The sequence below is a fragment of the Lipotes vexillifer genome, unplaced genomic scaffold (assembly GCF_000442215.2).
Source record: "Lipotes vexillifer unplaced genomic scaffold, Lipotes_vexillifer_v1.1 scaffold478, whole genome shotgun sequence".
Lineage (NCBI taxonomy): Eukaryota > Metazoa > Chordata > Mammalia > Artiodactyla > Lipotidae > Lipotes > Lipotes vexillifer.
The window spans coordinates 472,831-489,543 of NW_006779682.1; the positions used below are offsets into that span (position 1 = coordinate 472,831).

The window sequence follows — 16,713 nt, forward strand, 5'->3', positions numbered from 1 at the left end:
TTGCGGTACGCGGGCCTCTCACTGTTGTGGCCTCTCCCGTTGCGGAGCACAGGCTCCGGACGCGCAGGCTCAGCGGCCGTGGCTCACGGGCCCAGCCGCTCCGCGGCACGTGGGATCCTCCCGGACCGGGGCACGAACCCGCGTCCCCTGCATCGGCAGGCAGACTCCCAACCACTGTGCCACCAGGGAAGCCCTGAGCTCGTTTAATAATTCTGCTTTTGTTAAGGCTATATCATTTTGTAACTGTTTAATATTTCATTCGTTCTTTGAATTATCCCTGCATCTTTGAAAACCACAATAGGTTAAAATTTATTTAAATAGAAACAATCTCTTGCGTTCTGGGTACGTTTTTTATTTTTTCCTTGTAACATCCATAAGAAGTTTTCTTTTTAAGGCCCATTTTTAGTGAGAGACGGTGGCTAAATGGCGTTCACTCCACGTGAATGTGGAACTGTCTGGGCAATTTAAAATCGGCCACGTGGAGAAATAGAACAAAGCCATGTTTAAAGAAAAAGATCTTTATGAGTAGAAAGAGCCTAACTAGATTTGGGCAAAGCCAGAGTTAGCTCCCAGGAATCCACCAGGAAGAAAAGATCTGAAATACTGTTTCTAGTTTTCAAATTACTGCCTAATGGAAAAGGTGTGAATCTGGATATTCATCCATATTTGAAACTCTGAATTCTTGTCCTTGTTAATTTATAGAGTCCAGATTATTTTGTTCAGTGAAATGAAGGTGGGTAAGGTGCAAGCTCTCCTCTCTCTTGCGTAAAGTACCGTCGTTTTATGGCCCCTTCTCTAGGTGGTGTTTTGTCACGTGGTGGGCGAGACCATCCAGTTCCTGGTCAGCGTGGGGCTACCCTCGTCCGAGGACACGGGGCGCCCGCTCTACAGTGTGCGGCTCTCCCCGCTTCATCTGCAGGTAAAGTTGGGGAGACTGAGCGAGTCCTAGGAACACAGTTCTCATAAACCTGCAGGGTGAGAGGGGTGCGATCACAGACGTGCATGCTCCTGTTTTCATTGATTACTGTTCATTTCATAAGTTTCGAGCTGTCACCTTCCATATTATATTGTCTCTGTAGGAAATAAAGTGTGCGTGAAATAGGTGTATGTATATACACACACATATATACACACATAGGTATGTATATACACAGACACGTATATATACATACATATAACGAATTCAGAGTTTCCCATCCATCAAATACGGGAGATATGGTATTTTTCAAGGCACTGAAGCATATCAAGGGTGTGTCGACTGTTAGATTAAGGAAAATGGCATCTGAGAGAAGGCAGGTGGTTCTATTTCAGGATCAAGTACTAGACCTCAGAAGTCTCCCGCAGCTTGGAAAACAGCTTAGGGGCTGGACTTGGCATTCCTCCTTTTAGTGTTTGACAAGTCAGCTTTAAAAGGCCCCTTATTATTTTTATATGTTAAAGGATGAGTACTACCATTATTTTTGGGGTAATAGACATTATTATAATAATTATATTAGACTTACATAATTATAACTTTTATGATTGATATATTTATATATTGTATATATAACATTAATTATACATAAAGCAATTATAAATAGAAACATATGTAATAATTATAATAGACTTATTAGTGAAACTTCTAGATGCCTCAACCATCAGATAGCTGTGCATGTCACACACACAGAAGCAGAAGTTCACTGAAGCTCTTGTTTAGCCGGTGTGTAAAAATTGTGAATTTCTGGGTCTGCTTCGGGGGTCACTGCTGATTCAAGCCGTTCCCTCTCCTCTGTCCTTGTGCTTGACTGCTAATTTGGGAGACGAGCACAAATCATTCAGGGTTCTCAACCACAAGGGAAGATTATATTCCATTTGCTTTGCTTAAAAGACATGGGTTTAAACAACCAGAGCAAACAAAAATTTCTGGCTCCCTAAATGGCTTTTCTCTGAAACCCAGCCTCCCCAGCCCTACCCTGGTAACGCTCCCTTTCCGAGAGTCGAAGAGATTAAGTTGACCTCGTGGACTTGTCAGATGTTAAAGCCCTGCTGCTCCCCACCTAGTTTTTTGGACAATGTGATTAGAAGATTATTTTAAAGTCTGGGACACACGTACCCAACATGACACACGTTTCAGGATGGGGTGAGTGCAGGAAGGACCACAAACATTCAGCAAGGAAACATAGTTTCTGAGATGCTGTTTATGTGCCATTTTCGGCAGCTCAGATACAGGTAACACAATTGTATCTTTGATCTCTTACCATAGTTTAAAAGCAGCCTGTGGATTACCTCTCAGAGCAGGGGCAGCTGCTAGAGGTTGGTGAATTATTAATGCTCATGGCAGGAGGCATCCTGTCCTCTGCCGTTCTTCAGATAAAAGATGCATAGAGACGAGCGGCTAACCCCTCTCCCCGACCCGGTGGGAACGACTCAGGGACTGTGGCAATGAAATTAAAGTGCACTTTTTTTTTTTTTTTTTGCGGTACGCGGGCCTCTCACTGTTGTGGCCTCTCCCGTTGCGGAGCACAGGCTCCGGACGCGCAGGCTCAGCGGCCATGGCTCATGGGCCCAGCCGCTCCGCGGCATGTGGGATCCTCCCGGACCGGGGCACGAACCTGTGTCCCCTGCGTCGGCAGGCGGACTCCCAACCACTGCGCCACCAGGGAAGACCTAAAGGGCACTTTTGCGAGAGTCACCCAGAATTATAGGGCAAGGGAAGCATCATTTCTCTTACCTCATGCTAGTTGCTAATGTGAGGGAGAGTACTGAGTACTGAGAAAACAAGTCTAAAGCCATTCTCTCCTTCCCTTTCCCTGGGTGGTGGGGCGGAGGCATGGAGGTGGGAAGGGTCAAGATTTTGGCTTTAGAATGAGTCTTCAGCTGAAGGAGGAAGGATGGCGTATTAGTTTGCTATAGCTGCTGAAACAAATCACCATAATCTTAGCTGAAAACAGCACACATTTATCATGTCACCATTCTGGAGGTCTGATGTCCAACACAGGCTAAAATCCTGGTGTTGGTGGGCTGCCTTCCTTTCTGGAAGCTCTTGGGGGAGAATCTGTTTCCTTGCTTACCCGTCATCAGCAGGATTCCGCTGCTTATGGTTGCAGGACTGCGGGTCGAATTCCTTGCTGGCTGTCAGCTAAGGGCAAGGTCCCAGGTTCGAGAGGCAACCTCATTCCTGGGTTCCTGGCATCCTTCTCTGTCTTCCAGTCACATCTCCCTGGCATGCTCGTCTGTCTTCCTCTTCCATTTTTAAGGGCTCCTGTGCTTCCCCAGGGATCACTGGGTTAATTCAGGGTTGCCACCACACCCCAAGGTCCTTACCCTAATCACATCTGTAGAGTCCCTTTTGCCATGTGAGGTAATATATCCAGAGGTTCCAAGGATTGGGGTGTGGACATCTTTGGGGGGGCAGGCGTTATTCTACCACAACAGATGGGTAGGGCCAGAAGGGGCATCGGGAGAGATCAGAGTCCGAGTGGAGGTCGTGTAGTGGCCCTGGCAAGAGAGGATAAGAATGCTGACGGCTCTGTACACAACCTTCGGGGGCTGTGTCAGCATGTGGGGCTGGACAAGGCGTCCGGCTCCCTTCTCTTTGTCCCTCCAGCTCCATTATGCCTTGGTGATGCTCTCAGAAGAGAGCTGCAAGGCAGAGGGTTGGTTATCAAGAGGCTGCAGGGTTTTCATGGCACCTGGCCTTTAGCCCCGACCCTGACGTTCCTCTCCAAGTGACAGGCTGAGGCAGAGGAAGGCGCCGGGGAGGGCGGGATGGGCTACACAACGGGGAAAGGGAGGTCAGGGGATTTGGGACCCTCCTTTCCATTTTGAAAGCACACAGTATGCCAAGGAGGCGATAAATAACAGTCTAAGAAAACAAATGAACACACAGACACATTTTGAGGCTCCAGTGAAGAGAGCAGTCCTCCAATAACCTTTTTTTTTTTTTTTTTTCCTTTAATAGCTGGAGCTCCACATGAAGGAGAAGAGAGAAGACATTCGGATCAAGTGGTCCTTCATCAGCGCGCCGGAGATGGCCATTACGGTCCAGCCCAAAGCACCGGGGGAGGTCAGTCCGTGAGTTTTTGTGATTCCTCCCTCGTGTACGTGCAAACATGGCACATTATGACCACCTGCTCTGGGAGACGGGGCCTCTGGTTAATGCGTGTCTGATGTGTGATCCCGGGGAATGCACAGGGCAGTGATGGGGCAGTGTTGGTGGGCAGGGTGGGGGGTAGGGGAGGTGGGGAGGGGCTTCCGTGGATTTAATGCCAGCTCTCACCTGGGCTGCACCTGCAGTCACCTGGCAGCTTTTAAAAATCCTGAAGCCTGCCCTGTCCCCCAGGCAGGTTTAATTGGACCAGGGATTTTTTAAAGCACTTGTGTGCAGCACTTGTGTGCAATGGTTGAAAACCATGGCAGTGATGGAACCTAGGTTTTCCTCACGGTTCTATCACACCTGACCCTCAGATGCTTTCCTTCACTGTGAGGGCACTCGACTCACCTACAGCTCAGCCTGAGTCCAAAGCCTGGCTTCCAAGACCACCACCTCCTTTCTCCGCACAGCTTTTGCAAAGCTGTGTCTCAAGTCTGAAGGTGATCTCCCCGCTTCCTGTGGTCCTGGGGGTGTGAGGAAGTGAATTTGGGAGAAGGAGGGGCCTGCCGAGTCACATGGGTGCTGTCACTTTCAGTTGCTGGAGGGATTGTGCAAAATTTAATAATTTGTCCATAAATAGTATAACTGTTTGTGCCTTGATATAGGTGTAGGCAGTTTGTTTTAAGACTAAGAAGTTTGAATTGTAATTCTTTTCCCTTGCGTACGTCAGAAGTGAAATTGTTGGCCTGACCGTTTAGTTGTACAAAGTACGCGTGTTAAGTGTTTCCCTAGTCGCTGCTTTATTTTCTTTTTCTCCTTCCCGCCCACGTTTGCATCTGCTTTCCCCCACCTGGCACTGCTTTTTCAGGCCTACAGTACACACAGAACGGTTCTGTAAACGGCTCCCCTGCCACCTCTGACATCAAACTTCCGAAGGTCAGGATTGCTCTGCTGGTCTTCATAGCAGAGTGTATCCCGCCGAGGGGGTACTGAGTTCTGTGTTCCAAAACTGGTCAAATTAAGTGTTTTCCTCTGCGTGGTTATGTTACCAACTTGATGTGAGTTCATGTAAGCAGATGTCAGCATTTGCTTCTCTTAGTACCGTTTCAGGCTTTGTCCCCCATCTTTGTTGATTTACGTGGTTTTTGCACGCGCAGAATATTAACATAGTTCAAAAGTCAGAATTACATGAACTGTTGTGTGCAAAAGTCCCGTCTCCATTCCCCTCCCCTCCACCCCGTCCATGCCCTGCTCTCTGCTCGCTTGTTTCTTTCGTTTTCGTTTACCCATCCTAGGTTTCTTGTTGCAAAACGGACCTGATTCCCCCATATTCTCACCCACTCAGTGGCATGCTGTGCGCACTCTTCACACCTTGCTCCCCACAAGGCCCTGTACGTTTCTCTGCCAACCATGGGCTCCCCATATTAACGAGAAGCGTGGCTTTCCCAGTGAAGCAATCCTGTGGGATTAAACAGCCCCTTGGAGCTGGGTCCTGTGGGCTTAGTAACCCCTTGGGCCCCCGGTGGTTGAGATGGCATGGGGGCAGGGGGACAGCCCTAAAGGAAGGTCCCCAAGTCAGCTTCTCTGTGGATCTAAAATGTGATGGTCTCTGAGCACCCCAGAACCCATCTTTCCCCCTTGGTTTCCTCCTCTGTAAAGTGAGGAGAAATGTGCGGGTTGAAAAAGATAGATAAACCAAGTACAGTACATCCATACAATGGACTATTATTCAGTCATTAAAAAGATTAGAGTAGTAATATGTGCTAGATTATGAATGAACCTTGAAAACATTGTGCTCAGTGAAAGAAGCCAGACATAAATGACCATGTCATATGATCCCATTTCTATGAAATACCCAGCATACACAAATCCATGAAGATGCAAAAGGCAGATTAGCGGCTGTCAGGGGCTGTCGGGGGGAGGATTGGGGAGTGACTGCTCATGTCAAAGGGTTTACTTTGGAGGTGATGGAAATATTTTGGAACTAGATAGAGGTGACAGTTTTACAACACCGTGTATGTATGTACTAAACACCACTGAAATGCACATACCTTAAAATGGTTACATTTATGTTAAGTGAATTCACCTCAGTTTAAAAATAAGGGTATCAAGAACCTATTGCAATAAGAGAAAGATGATGGTGGAGCGGTTCTCAGTGCAGACCCTGGAGCCTTAGTGCCTGGGCTTAACTCTCAGCTCTGCCACTTATGAGCTGCGAGGCCCCACACATGCTAATTAAATTCTCTGTGCCTCGGTTTCCTCGTCTGTAAAATGGGGGTGATGATTTTCAACGTGGTTGTGGGGATTGAACTAGTTAATATGTGTAAATGCGTAGCATCGAGCCTGACACATCCTAAGAGTGACATAAGTGTGAGCCATTTTGATTATTATTAGTTTAGAGTTCCTGGCAGAGAGTAGATTTTCAATAAATGGCAGATTTGGCCTAAGTTTGCTGTAACAAGGCCTGGCCAGCTGGTTGTCCTTGGGACACCACAGACCAATTTCTGAAATCACTTCCAGCCCCGCAAGTTGGAAGATTTTTCAATAGGTCTGTGGTCCTGGTGGAAATCAAGTCCTGCCAGTGTCCATCCCCCTGCGCAGGGGGGGCTGGAGCCCCACAGTGGGGACATTTACACCAGAGGTGACGAGGGACACAGGGCCCTGGAGCCGTCAATGGCAGAGCCAGAATCATGGCCAGCGTGGCTGAGCATCGGCACTCACCACACTGCAGCTGCTCTCCTGAGACCACAGAATGATGGCGTGGATGCCAGCAGAGCTGGCAGGGTTTGACATTTTCTTTTAGCAAGTGTCCAGCCAGATCTAGCTTTTAAGAGTTCAAAACAAAAGCTATTATATTTAAACAAGGCTTTTAACTGAGATTTTAAAAAATAGATCCTCCTTGCTTAAAAAATGAGAGATAAGATATGCAGAAAAGTGCATATATTATAAGCACGCAGCTCACTGAAGCTTTCACACACTGACCATTCATGAGTACCCAGCACCCAGCTCAACAAACAGAGCAGGGTCAGCTCCCCAGAAAACCCCCTCTACCCGCTTCCACTCACTACCTGCAGCCCCTACAAAGGGTAACCATGCTCCTGACTTCTAACATGTATGAGTCATCTATGCTTGCAACTAATAATTACCTCAAACCCAGCAGCCTGAAACAACACACATTTACCTCATAGTATCTGTCAGTCAGTCCAGGCTTAACTGGGTCCCCTGCTCGGGGTCTCATGGGCTGTCATCATGGTCTGGGCTGACTGCCCTTCCTAGAGCTCGGGATCCTCTTCCAGTCTCCTATGGTTGTTGGCAAAACTCGGTTCCTTGCGGTTGTAGGACTGAGGTTCTCAGTTCCTTGATGGCTGTGGGCTGGGGCTGCTCTCAGCTCCTTGAAGCCCTGCAGTTCTGTGCCATGTGGCCCCCTCACACGTGGAAGCAGACTTCTTCAAGGTTAGGAGGAGAATCTCTTGCTCTGGTTTGCTAAGAGGGAGTTGTATATAACATAACCTTTGGCCATCACATCACTTTGCCGTATTCCATTGGCTGGAAGCAAGTCACGGGCGCCACCTGCCCTCGAGGCAAGGGGATGATGCAGAACATGACTCGTTGAGGGTCATCTTAGAATTCTGCCCACAAACAGCATTAGCTTAGTTTTGCTTGTTTTGGTACTTTAAAGAAAGGAATCATGCAGTACTACGTATGTGTTTTTCTGAGTTTGGTTTCTTTCACTTAACATTATGTCTGTGAGATTCATCTGTGTCTTTGTGTGTGCTTGTACATTGTTTGTGCTCTTCGCCCTGTGGTGTTCCATTGTGTGACTGCACCATAACTTGTGTATCTGTTCAGATATTGATGGATACTTAGGTAGTTTCCAGTTTGGGGTCATTATGAATAGTGGTGCTCTGAACATTCTAGGACACGTGAGCGCGTTTCTGTTGGGTATTAATTATTGTAGCCTTACAGAGCTTGACATCTGGTGATGCAAGTCATCCTGCTGTGTTATTCCTCTAGAAGCTTGTCTTCATGTTTATTGAGCCTTTCCATTTACTTGAATACCATTTATTTTTTTTTCTCCTTATTTATTTTTGATGTGGGCCATTTTTAAAGTCTTTATTGAATTTGTTACATTATCGCTTCTGCTTTTATGTTTTGTTTTGTTTTTTTTTTTTGGCCGCAAAGCATGTGGGATCTTAGCTCCCCATCCAGGGATTGAACCTGCAACTCCTGCATTGGAAGGTGACGTTGTAACCACCAGACCACCAGGGAAGTCCCTTGACTACCTTTTAATTAAAAAAAAAAAAAAAAAATCAAACATCAGGCAAGAAAGAAAAAACATGTGCCTGTATGTTTACAGGAAAGGACTGAAAAGATATACACAGAAATGTTAACACATGTCTATGTTGCACATGTCTTATCTTTAACTTTTAAAAACAAGGAGGATGGGGCTTCCCTGGTGGCCCAGTGGTTGAGAGTCCACCTGCCGATGCAGGGGACGGCAGGTTCGTGCCCCGGTCTGGGAAGATCCCACATGCCGCGGAGCGGCTGGGCCCGTGAGCCATGGCCGCTGAGCCTGCGCGTCCGGAGCCCGTGCTCCGCAGCGGGAGAGGCCGCGACAGTGAGAGACCCGCGTACCGCCAAAAAAAAAACAACAACAACGAAAAAAAACGAGGATGCATGACTTCTGAGATCGGCAAAGATAAGAGTGAGTAAGCGTCTCACTGTCCTAGTCTGATCTCCTGGAGCCCTGGTGACCCCAAGTCTGTTTTGTCCCAGGGACATCTGGAGAGCCATGCATTTGCTTGCCCACTTGTACTCGTGCCTGGTTACGAGATGGTTTGGTGACTCCCTCCTCTTTCGGCAGGACCAGGCGGTTGGGGCAGATGCAGTCTCTGAAAGTCTCAAGGATATTGTGAAGCAACTGGTTAGCTCTGCGTCCCCATCAGCAGTTCTGAGCACAAAGCCTACGGATGTGAGGGGAGTTCAGGTAAACCAGTTCACTGGGTTGTGGGTGCTTCATGACCCCCTGAAGGACCGTGGTCCACCCGCCTGGAGAATTTGTGTGCATTTCCCACGCTCGCCCCCCACCCCTGCACCTTGCCTCTGCCCACCGCCCCCCCGCGGTAGAGCGAGATTGCACGGTCACTTGCTGGTGGGCGATGACCACGGTCTGGGGCAAAGCTCTGAGTTCAGGGCACAGGGTTCCGAAGCCCCACGGGAGGAAAGGAAGAGGTGTCCGGCCCGCTCAGCAGAGTCCAAGCCTAAGTAGCCCAGATCCTCTCTGTTTAGGAACCAGAACTTGACTTTTCGCTGTGCCCCCAGAGCCCGTTGTCTGGGATCGCACCCTCCCAGAACCGAGGTACCTGGGAACTGCCCCGAGGCAGGCAGAGTGAGCGCACTGGACCCACAGACTTTTAGCCCAGGTCGGGGACAGCCTCCGTGCACACTGCCTCTCGGGGGTCTGTCGCCCTCAGGCAGTGTGGACACATGAGGCCATCTCCTCTGTGGGGTCCTTCCCCTGCTGACGACCCCCCTCCCCATGCCAGGGCCCTCCCCACCGCCCAATTAGGTGCCAATTCTCTGGCTAAATTCACGTCCAGGGCATTCGTCCAGGACAGCCTCCCTGGGCTTGGTCCCGCACATCTCTTTTGGCGACACATCTAAAAACCTTGGCTTGAGGTCAATTAATTCTCCCAATCATGAGAAGATCTTTTCGTGATGACTATGCAAAACATACATTTACAGTCCCTAAAGTTATTTTTCCTATGTCTTTCCAGTATTTTTATGTGGCATGGCAGAATATCCACTGTTATTATGTAGTGGGTGGTGAAGTCAGTGTGAAAGTATAACTTTTTTTTTTTTTAAGTCTTTATTGAATTTATTACAGTATAGCTTCTGTTTTTTATGTTTTGGGTTTTTGGCCACGAGGCATGTAGGATCTTAGCTCCCTGACCAGGGATCGAACCCTCACCCTCTGCCTTGGAAGGCGAAGTCTTAACCACTGGACAGCCAGGGAAGTCCCTAAAATATAACTTTTAATATGATTTTTTGATGCAGGCTCTTGGTCTCTGGTTCCTGTTAGGGCATCACCACTGTGCATGTGTAGAGCCTGGAGACAAAATCTCTTTGATTCACTGCACAGATCACTGCACAGATATCAGGGGATCACAGTGCTCTGTGGTTCGCTCTGAGTGTTGAAGGTTATCAGAACATGAGAAACCTGATGCAGCTGAGGAAGCAGATGAGCAGAGGGAGGGGTTTGTGGGCGCGCGCGCATGTTTCCCAGGGCTGTGCCGCCAGGTGGGGCTCGGCCCAGAGATGGGGGCTCAGGCCAGGCTTCCCAGAGGCGAGAGCAGAGGCTTGGCTGTTCTCTCTTTCAGTAATTCTATCCTGGTGGCTTAGTTCAAATCAGAGCTGCCTGTTTTGAATATGACTATACATTTTTAATGTTAAAATTTGAGAAACTTCACAAAATAGTACTGCATTTTTAGAATACACTGATTCAGAAAATAAAGGGACCAGGACTACGATAAATTCAATAATGCTTTTAAATAAATTTGTAGAGTGTATGTATCAAAATAACATGCATATTATATTAGGGTTCTCTAGAGAAACAGAACCAATGGATGTGTGTGTGTGTGTGTGTGTGTGTGTGTGTGTGTATAAAATAGCCTCCATAACTGCATGAGCCAAGTATATATTTCTGTATAAAATATATATATTTATATATATAAGGAGACTTATTCTAGGGAGTTGGCTCATGCCAGAGGCTGACAAGCCCCAAGAGTTGCAGGAGAAGCCAGCAGGCTGGGACCCAGGAGAGCTGATGTTTCCACTCAAGTCCAAAGACAGGGAAAAATGGATATCCCAGCTCTAAGGCAGTCAGGCCTGAGGAATTCCCTCTTATCTGAGGGAGAGTCAGCCCTTTGTTCTATTCAGGCCTTCACCTGATTGGACGAGGCCCACTGCAGTGGGGAAGGCAATCTGCTTTACACGGTCTGTTGATCTAAATGTAAATCTCAGGCAGAAACCTCCTCGCAGACATACCCAGAATCACATCTGACCACATGCCTGGGCACCCCACGGTCCAGTCAGGCCAACACATAAGATTAGCCATCACGCATACACAATTGAGAAAACATTGCATCTCCACCCCAGACATGTGGGCTGCTGTGTCCTCAGTGCTCAGGGACCTGGGTCTTGAGGAATTCTGTGATTACCTCTTGGCCTCCCAGCACCTGCAGCTCACAGTGGGCAAGGCCATGCCCTGGCTCAGAATCATGTTTTCTAGGTCGTGACCTAAAGAACACTACAGTCGCTTGAGATGTTAGTAAGCATCCCATCCCCCCCCGCCACAAAAGCACTCTGAGGTCAAATTAGCTCTTAGGATCCCTCCCTGGGAGGCTCTCGCTGTGCAGAGGCCTGTGATGTCTCTGAGAAGCTTTCCCAGGATTCCCAAATGTTTGTACCTAAGGAGCCCCTTGTAAATAACACTCGTAGCCATGAGTGGGAGGTGGAAGCTAGCTTGAGAAAGGATGGTCTGAAGGTGAGGTCCCACAAGCTTGGGGAGGCTCTCTGTTGGAAACACCTTGATGCCCATTTGAGGATATGGTGATGAAGCAGGCTCAAAGGGTACCTGCCTCTGCTTTGTCCCTAGCATGGCACCTGGATGACACTTAGATCCTCCCCACGTGGATGGCAGGTCTGCCAGGAGGTGGAAAGTAGCCAGTGTTCTGGCTGGTGTCATACTTAGTGCTAGTGGGCAGTGGGCCCCTGCATCCCAGGGAGGGCGCCCCACTCTGTCTCAAGCTCCTGCCCTGGGTCACGCGTGGCCCCATCTCCACCCACAGTGAGATTCAGGGGAGTCCTCTCTGGGTGAATGCTTAACTCCCTCGCTTGCTTTCTGTGGGATGTACAAGGCTCCCAAGGAGGGAAAGCAGCTGTGGGTGACTGGTACCCTCCCTCCCCAGTTGTTACAGAGCAGGCCTGGGGGCCAGGCTCCCTCTGAAGGTTTTCTTGAAGATTCCTTCCGTGTAACAGGTGTCCAGCGGCCACCGCCTCTTTCCCATGGCTCCCCGTTCTTTGTCTGCCTTTCTGCAGCATCTGCAGTGCACTCCATCTACTCAGGAATCCTGCCCCCCCAAACCTCCAAGGGCTCATGAGCTCAAACTATTGGTGAAGAATATTCGAGCCTCGCTGCTGAGCCATCCTGGTGCTTCAGGTGGGTGATGGCGCGGCAGGGGCACCCAGGTGAGGGCAGGGCACCCGGCTGGCTGTGGATGTGACCGTCTGCAGTGTGAGCAGAGGGGAGGAGGTGCCTTGTGGGTTGTCCGTGGCCTTTGCTTCCTCCTGTGGAAGGGGGGTGCCACATGGGGGGATTATGGGTGTCCGGAAGGCTTTGGGCCCACCGGGAACCCTGTGTTGCCCAGAGAGACTGCTATGGAGACAAGACAGAAACATTGCAGAATGGGTGATTCCTTTTCGGTGATTCTGAGTCAGTGCTGAGACCGCGGATGCAGAGTAGCCTGGGACTGGACACATCTTTCCACTGTGGTGTGGTTTTTGCTAAGAGTAGCGATGAGTTCTTTGTATTGTCTGAGAACATTGGGGTTACTTACGTTTATCTGTGGGGAGTTTCCTCCCGTTCCAGAAGTGCAGGTAGAACGCACTGAACTACGTAGAAACTCTGTGAATGAAGCTGGGTATGGGTGGTGTTTTGGTAACTCACACCTCTCCCCCGAGGCCATGCCGCTTAGCAGCCGGGAGGGGCTCCCGGGACCCAGTCAGCCAAGGTTGGGGTCCCAATTTCTAACCTCTGCCAGCAGGTCCCCATCTGAGTCAGAATCTCTCCTTGAAAGTGACTGTGGTGATTAGTAAGATGCGTGTAGAACACCGAACACCACCTGGTACACGGTAAAGGGCCAACATATTCCAGTCCTTTACCGTTGAATTTTTTTTTTTTTTTTTTTTTTTTTTCCAATTGGCGTGCCGGATCTTAGTTTCCTGACCAGGGATCGAACCCGTGCCCCCTGCAGTGTAAGTGCAGAGTCTTAACCATGACCGCCAGGGAAGTCCCAGCATCTTCACATTTAACCACACGTTATAGGTTGAATTATGTTGTCCCCCCAAAGATGTTGAAGCCCAAACCCCATTATCTGTGAATGTGACCTCACCTGGAAATAGGGTCTTTGCGGATGATCAGGTTGAGATGAGGTCATTAGGATGAGCCCAAATCGAATATGACTGGCGTCCTTATAAAAAGGGGAAATTTGGATACAGAGATAGACACATATAGAGGGAAGACAATGTGAAGACACAGAGAGAATACCACCTACAAGCCAAGGAACACCTGAGGCTATCACAAGCTGGATGAGAGACCTAGATCAGATTCTCCCTCACAGCCCTCAGAAGGAACCAACCCAGTGCACACCTTGACAGAGGGCACGAACCCGTGGCCCCCGCATCGGCAGGCAGACTCAACCACTGCGCCACCAGGGAAGTCCCTCAAAAAGTTTTGACTGAGCTGAGTTAGGTATAAAAACCTACATCTGGGCTTCCCTGGTGGCGCAGTGGTTGAGAGTCCAACTGCTGATGCAGGGGACACGGGTTCGTGCCCTGGTCTGGGAAGATCCGACATGCCGCGAAGCGGCTGGGCCCGTGAGCCGTGGCTGCTGAGCCTGCGCGTCCGGAGCCTGTGCTCCGCGACGGGAGAGGCCACAACAGTGAGAGGCCCGCGTACCACAAAACAAACAAACAAACAAACCTACATCTCTGTAAGAGGGAAATGGGTTCTCTGGGAGGTATCCCCAAATTTAGCAGTTACCCCAGATGCCCTTCCTTTTCCAAGCTGTTAGTCTTGTCCAAAGTGAGGCCCACATCTCTGCTGGAGTAATGTTGCCCCCAGGGAGGGCCCTCACCAGAGAGCTGTGCCCGCAGTCAGAGCCGAGGGTGGAACAGGGGCACTTGGGGCAGCCCGGGGCTGTGGACATCCAGTGAGTATCCCCAGATGAGGTGCTTTGAGAGTTTGTAAATGGCAAATGAAAGGAACACTGGACCCTCTGAGCCACGGGTCCAGTGAGCCAAGACCAGACATTTAACTCAGCCTTTCTTTTAGATGCAAAATGTCTTAATGCAACTAGAAAACAAAAATAAAAGTCAATACGGTGCCCCTCTGTTTGATTACAGGCAACATTAACCCAGTGTGCGTAGTTCAGCTGAATGATCCCATCCAGAAGTTCTCCAGCACCCTCTCGAAAAACACTACCACCCTCACCTGGGAAGAAGAATTCACCTTGTGCGTAAGGGGCCCGGGTTTCCATGGCCACACCTACTCGACTGCCGAATTCTAAAACCGTTCTGCAGCACTGTTCATACAAAAGAAGGGAGGGAGGGAGGGAGGAAGGGAGGGAGGGAGGGAGGAAAAAAGAAAATATAAAAAATTAAAAAGAAGTATATGAAGCATCTGAGGAAACTGTAAGTCAGACATGGATTTCTTTTTGAAGGCAGCTCTTAGTATCGATTCACTCGTCACCTACATACCCACGCCCTGCTGTGACGAGAGATCTCGTTGTTGGGCCTTCCATTTGCTTTAGAAACACACACCATCCAGAGCAGAATGGAAGGAAACTTCTGATTGATACCAAAATCTGACAAAGAGAATGGAAAAAAGGAAAATTATAGACCACTTACAAATTATGACGTAGGAATTCTGACTAATGTATTATCAAATAGAATCCAGTAGCACATTAAAAATAATACACCAAGACCGACTGAGTTCATACCAAAAATGCAAGGATGGTTTAATGTGAGGAGATCCATTAATGAAATCCACTGTGTCACTAGATCAAGGGAGAAAAACAAACTTATTATTTCTCTATATGCCCAAAAGATATTCAGTGACATTTAATAACCATTTCTAATTTTTAAAACTTAATTAGAACAAGATTTATGGTCACTTTTTTCATACGATTAAAAAAAAAAATCACTGTAAGTGATAAGTAGTAGGAACAGTCACACTAAAGTCAAGAGAAGGATACCGCCTGTTTTGTTCTAGACGTACTAGTTAATGCAATTAGGTAAGAAAAAGAAATAGTACACAAGTAGTGGAAAGGGAGAGGCAAAACTAATCATTACTTGGAGATAATATTATTTCATATTTAGACTACTCCAGAAAATCAATCGAAACTATTAGAAACAATGAATGTAGGGTAGAAATAATAATATTATAAAAACTAATATCAATAATATTTCAGTAAAGTAGCTGAGTACAAAAATACAGAAATCAATCACTTTCTGGTGCATAAACAATAAATAATTAGAAAAAGTAATGGAAGAGGGTGTCCCATGTATAATATAAAGAGCCTTTGTAAATTATTAGTGAAAATATGAGCACTCTCTTAGATAACTGGGCAAAATTTCTGTACTAGAGAAGCAAAAGTAAGAGCTGTAGATAGCTAGAAACATCCGAAAAGATGTTCAATCTCAGTAATAGCTAAAGTAATGCAAACTTAAACAAAAGAGATTGTTTTTCGCCTTATAGGTTGGTAAAGAAGAAGTGAGAAAAGCCAGTGGAAATACTGTATATATTAGAATAATCATTCTGGAGGTGTCAATATGTATAAAAAAAGAAAATCTCTTATATGCGTGTACCTTTGGATTGGCAGTTGCTCTTTTCCTAAGGAAATAATCACACAGTGTGTGCAAAGATCTGTGTATGAGGATATTTATCTCAGCTTGTTTATAATTACAAAATATTGGAAATAACCCATTATTAAGGGTTGGTTATTAAGGAACTGGCTGAATAAAATCTCTTAAGGCCAGATAGTGGAATACTAGACACCTATTAAAAAGGATGTTGCTCTGTAGTTATTGACATGGAAAGATGTCCATGATATCTTAAGTGAAAAAAATAGGTTACAAAGGAGGAGAGAGGTATGTTAATGTTCTATATTTGTTTTCAGACAATTATATGGCTATATCTTTCAATACAGTACCTACTAGCCACATGTAGCTCTTTAAATTTCAGTTAATTAAAAGTAAACAAAATTAAACCCAGCTCCTCAGTTTTCACTGGCCTCATTTCAAGTTCTGAATAGCTGTATGTGGCTAGTGGCCACTGAATTTGATAGCAGCTCTACAGAACAGTTTCACCATCATTCAGAAAATCCCGTTGGATTACCCTAGGAGACTAGTCACCAAATATTGACAGTAAGTATTTCTGGATGGTGAAGTTGCAGATAATCTTTGTATTTTGGTTATACATCTCTGTTGTTTCTTAAATACTGATGGTGATTTGCATTCCTTTCTATCATCAGGGAAAAAAATACTATTTCAAGAAAGTAGTGTAGCATTTTCAAGGATTCATGTCTCTTCTTCCTTTCCACAGTGAGTTGAATGCCAAGTCGAGGGAGTTGCACCTGCAGATTTCAGAGGATGGGCAATCCTCAGAAGGTGGGTGGTCAGCAGGCAGACGGAGACCCTGCTCTCTGGGAGGGTCATCCAGCGGCCCTGACCAGGGCCTTGGGGTGGGGAGGGCGGGAGACCCAGCAGAGCCTCGGCCCCTCCCCCTAAGCCACTCCAGGTCTTCCCAAGGGAATGTCTGGTTGGAAGTCCATTCTGTTATTCGCAAGGTCAAACATTTT

General features: G+C 47.4%; 1 protein-coding gene across 1 annotated transcript in view; it reads left to right on the top strand.

Annotated features, from left to right (window-relative positions):
- The window catches only part of C2CD2 (C2 calcium dependent domain containing 2), a 59,553-nt gene that overhangs the window by 25,812 nt on the left and 17,028 nt on the right, over positions 1-16,713 (top strand). The window contains exons 3-8 of the mRNA XM_007452874.1: positions 800-919; positions 3,941-4,045; positions 8,937-9,059; positions 12,173-12,293; positions 14,258-14,366; positions 16,458-16,522. Coding sequence (XP_007452936.1) covers positions 800-919; positions 3,941-4,045; positions 8,937-9,059; positions 12,173-12,293; positions 14,258-14,366; positions 16,458-16,522 — 643 coding nt within the window. The remainder of the gene's footprint in view (positions 1-799; positions 920-3,940; positions 4,046-8,936; positions 9,060-12,172; positions 12,294-14,257; positions 14,367-16,457; positions 16,523-16,713) is intronic.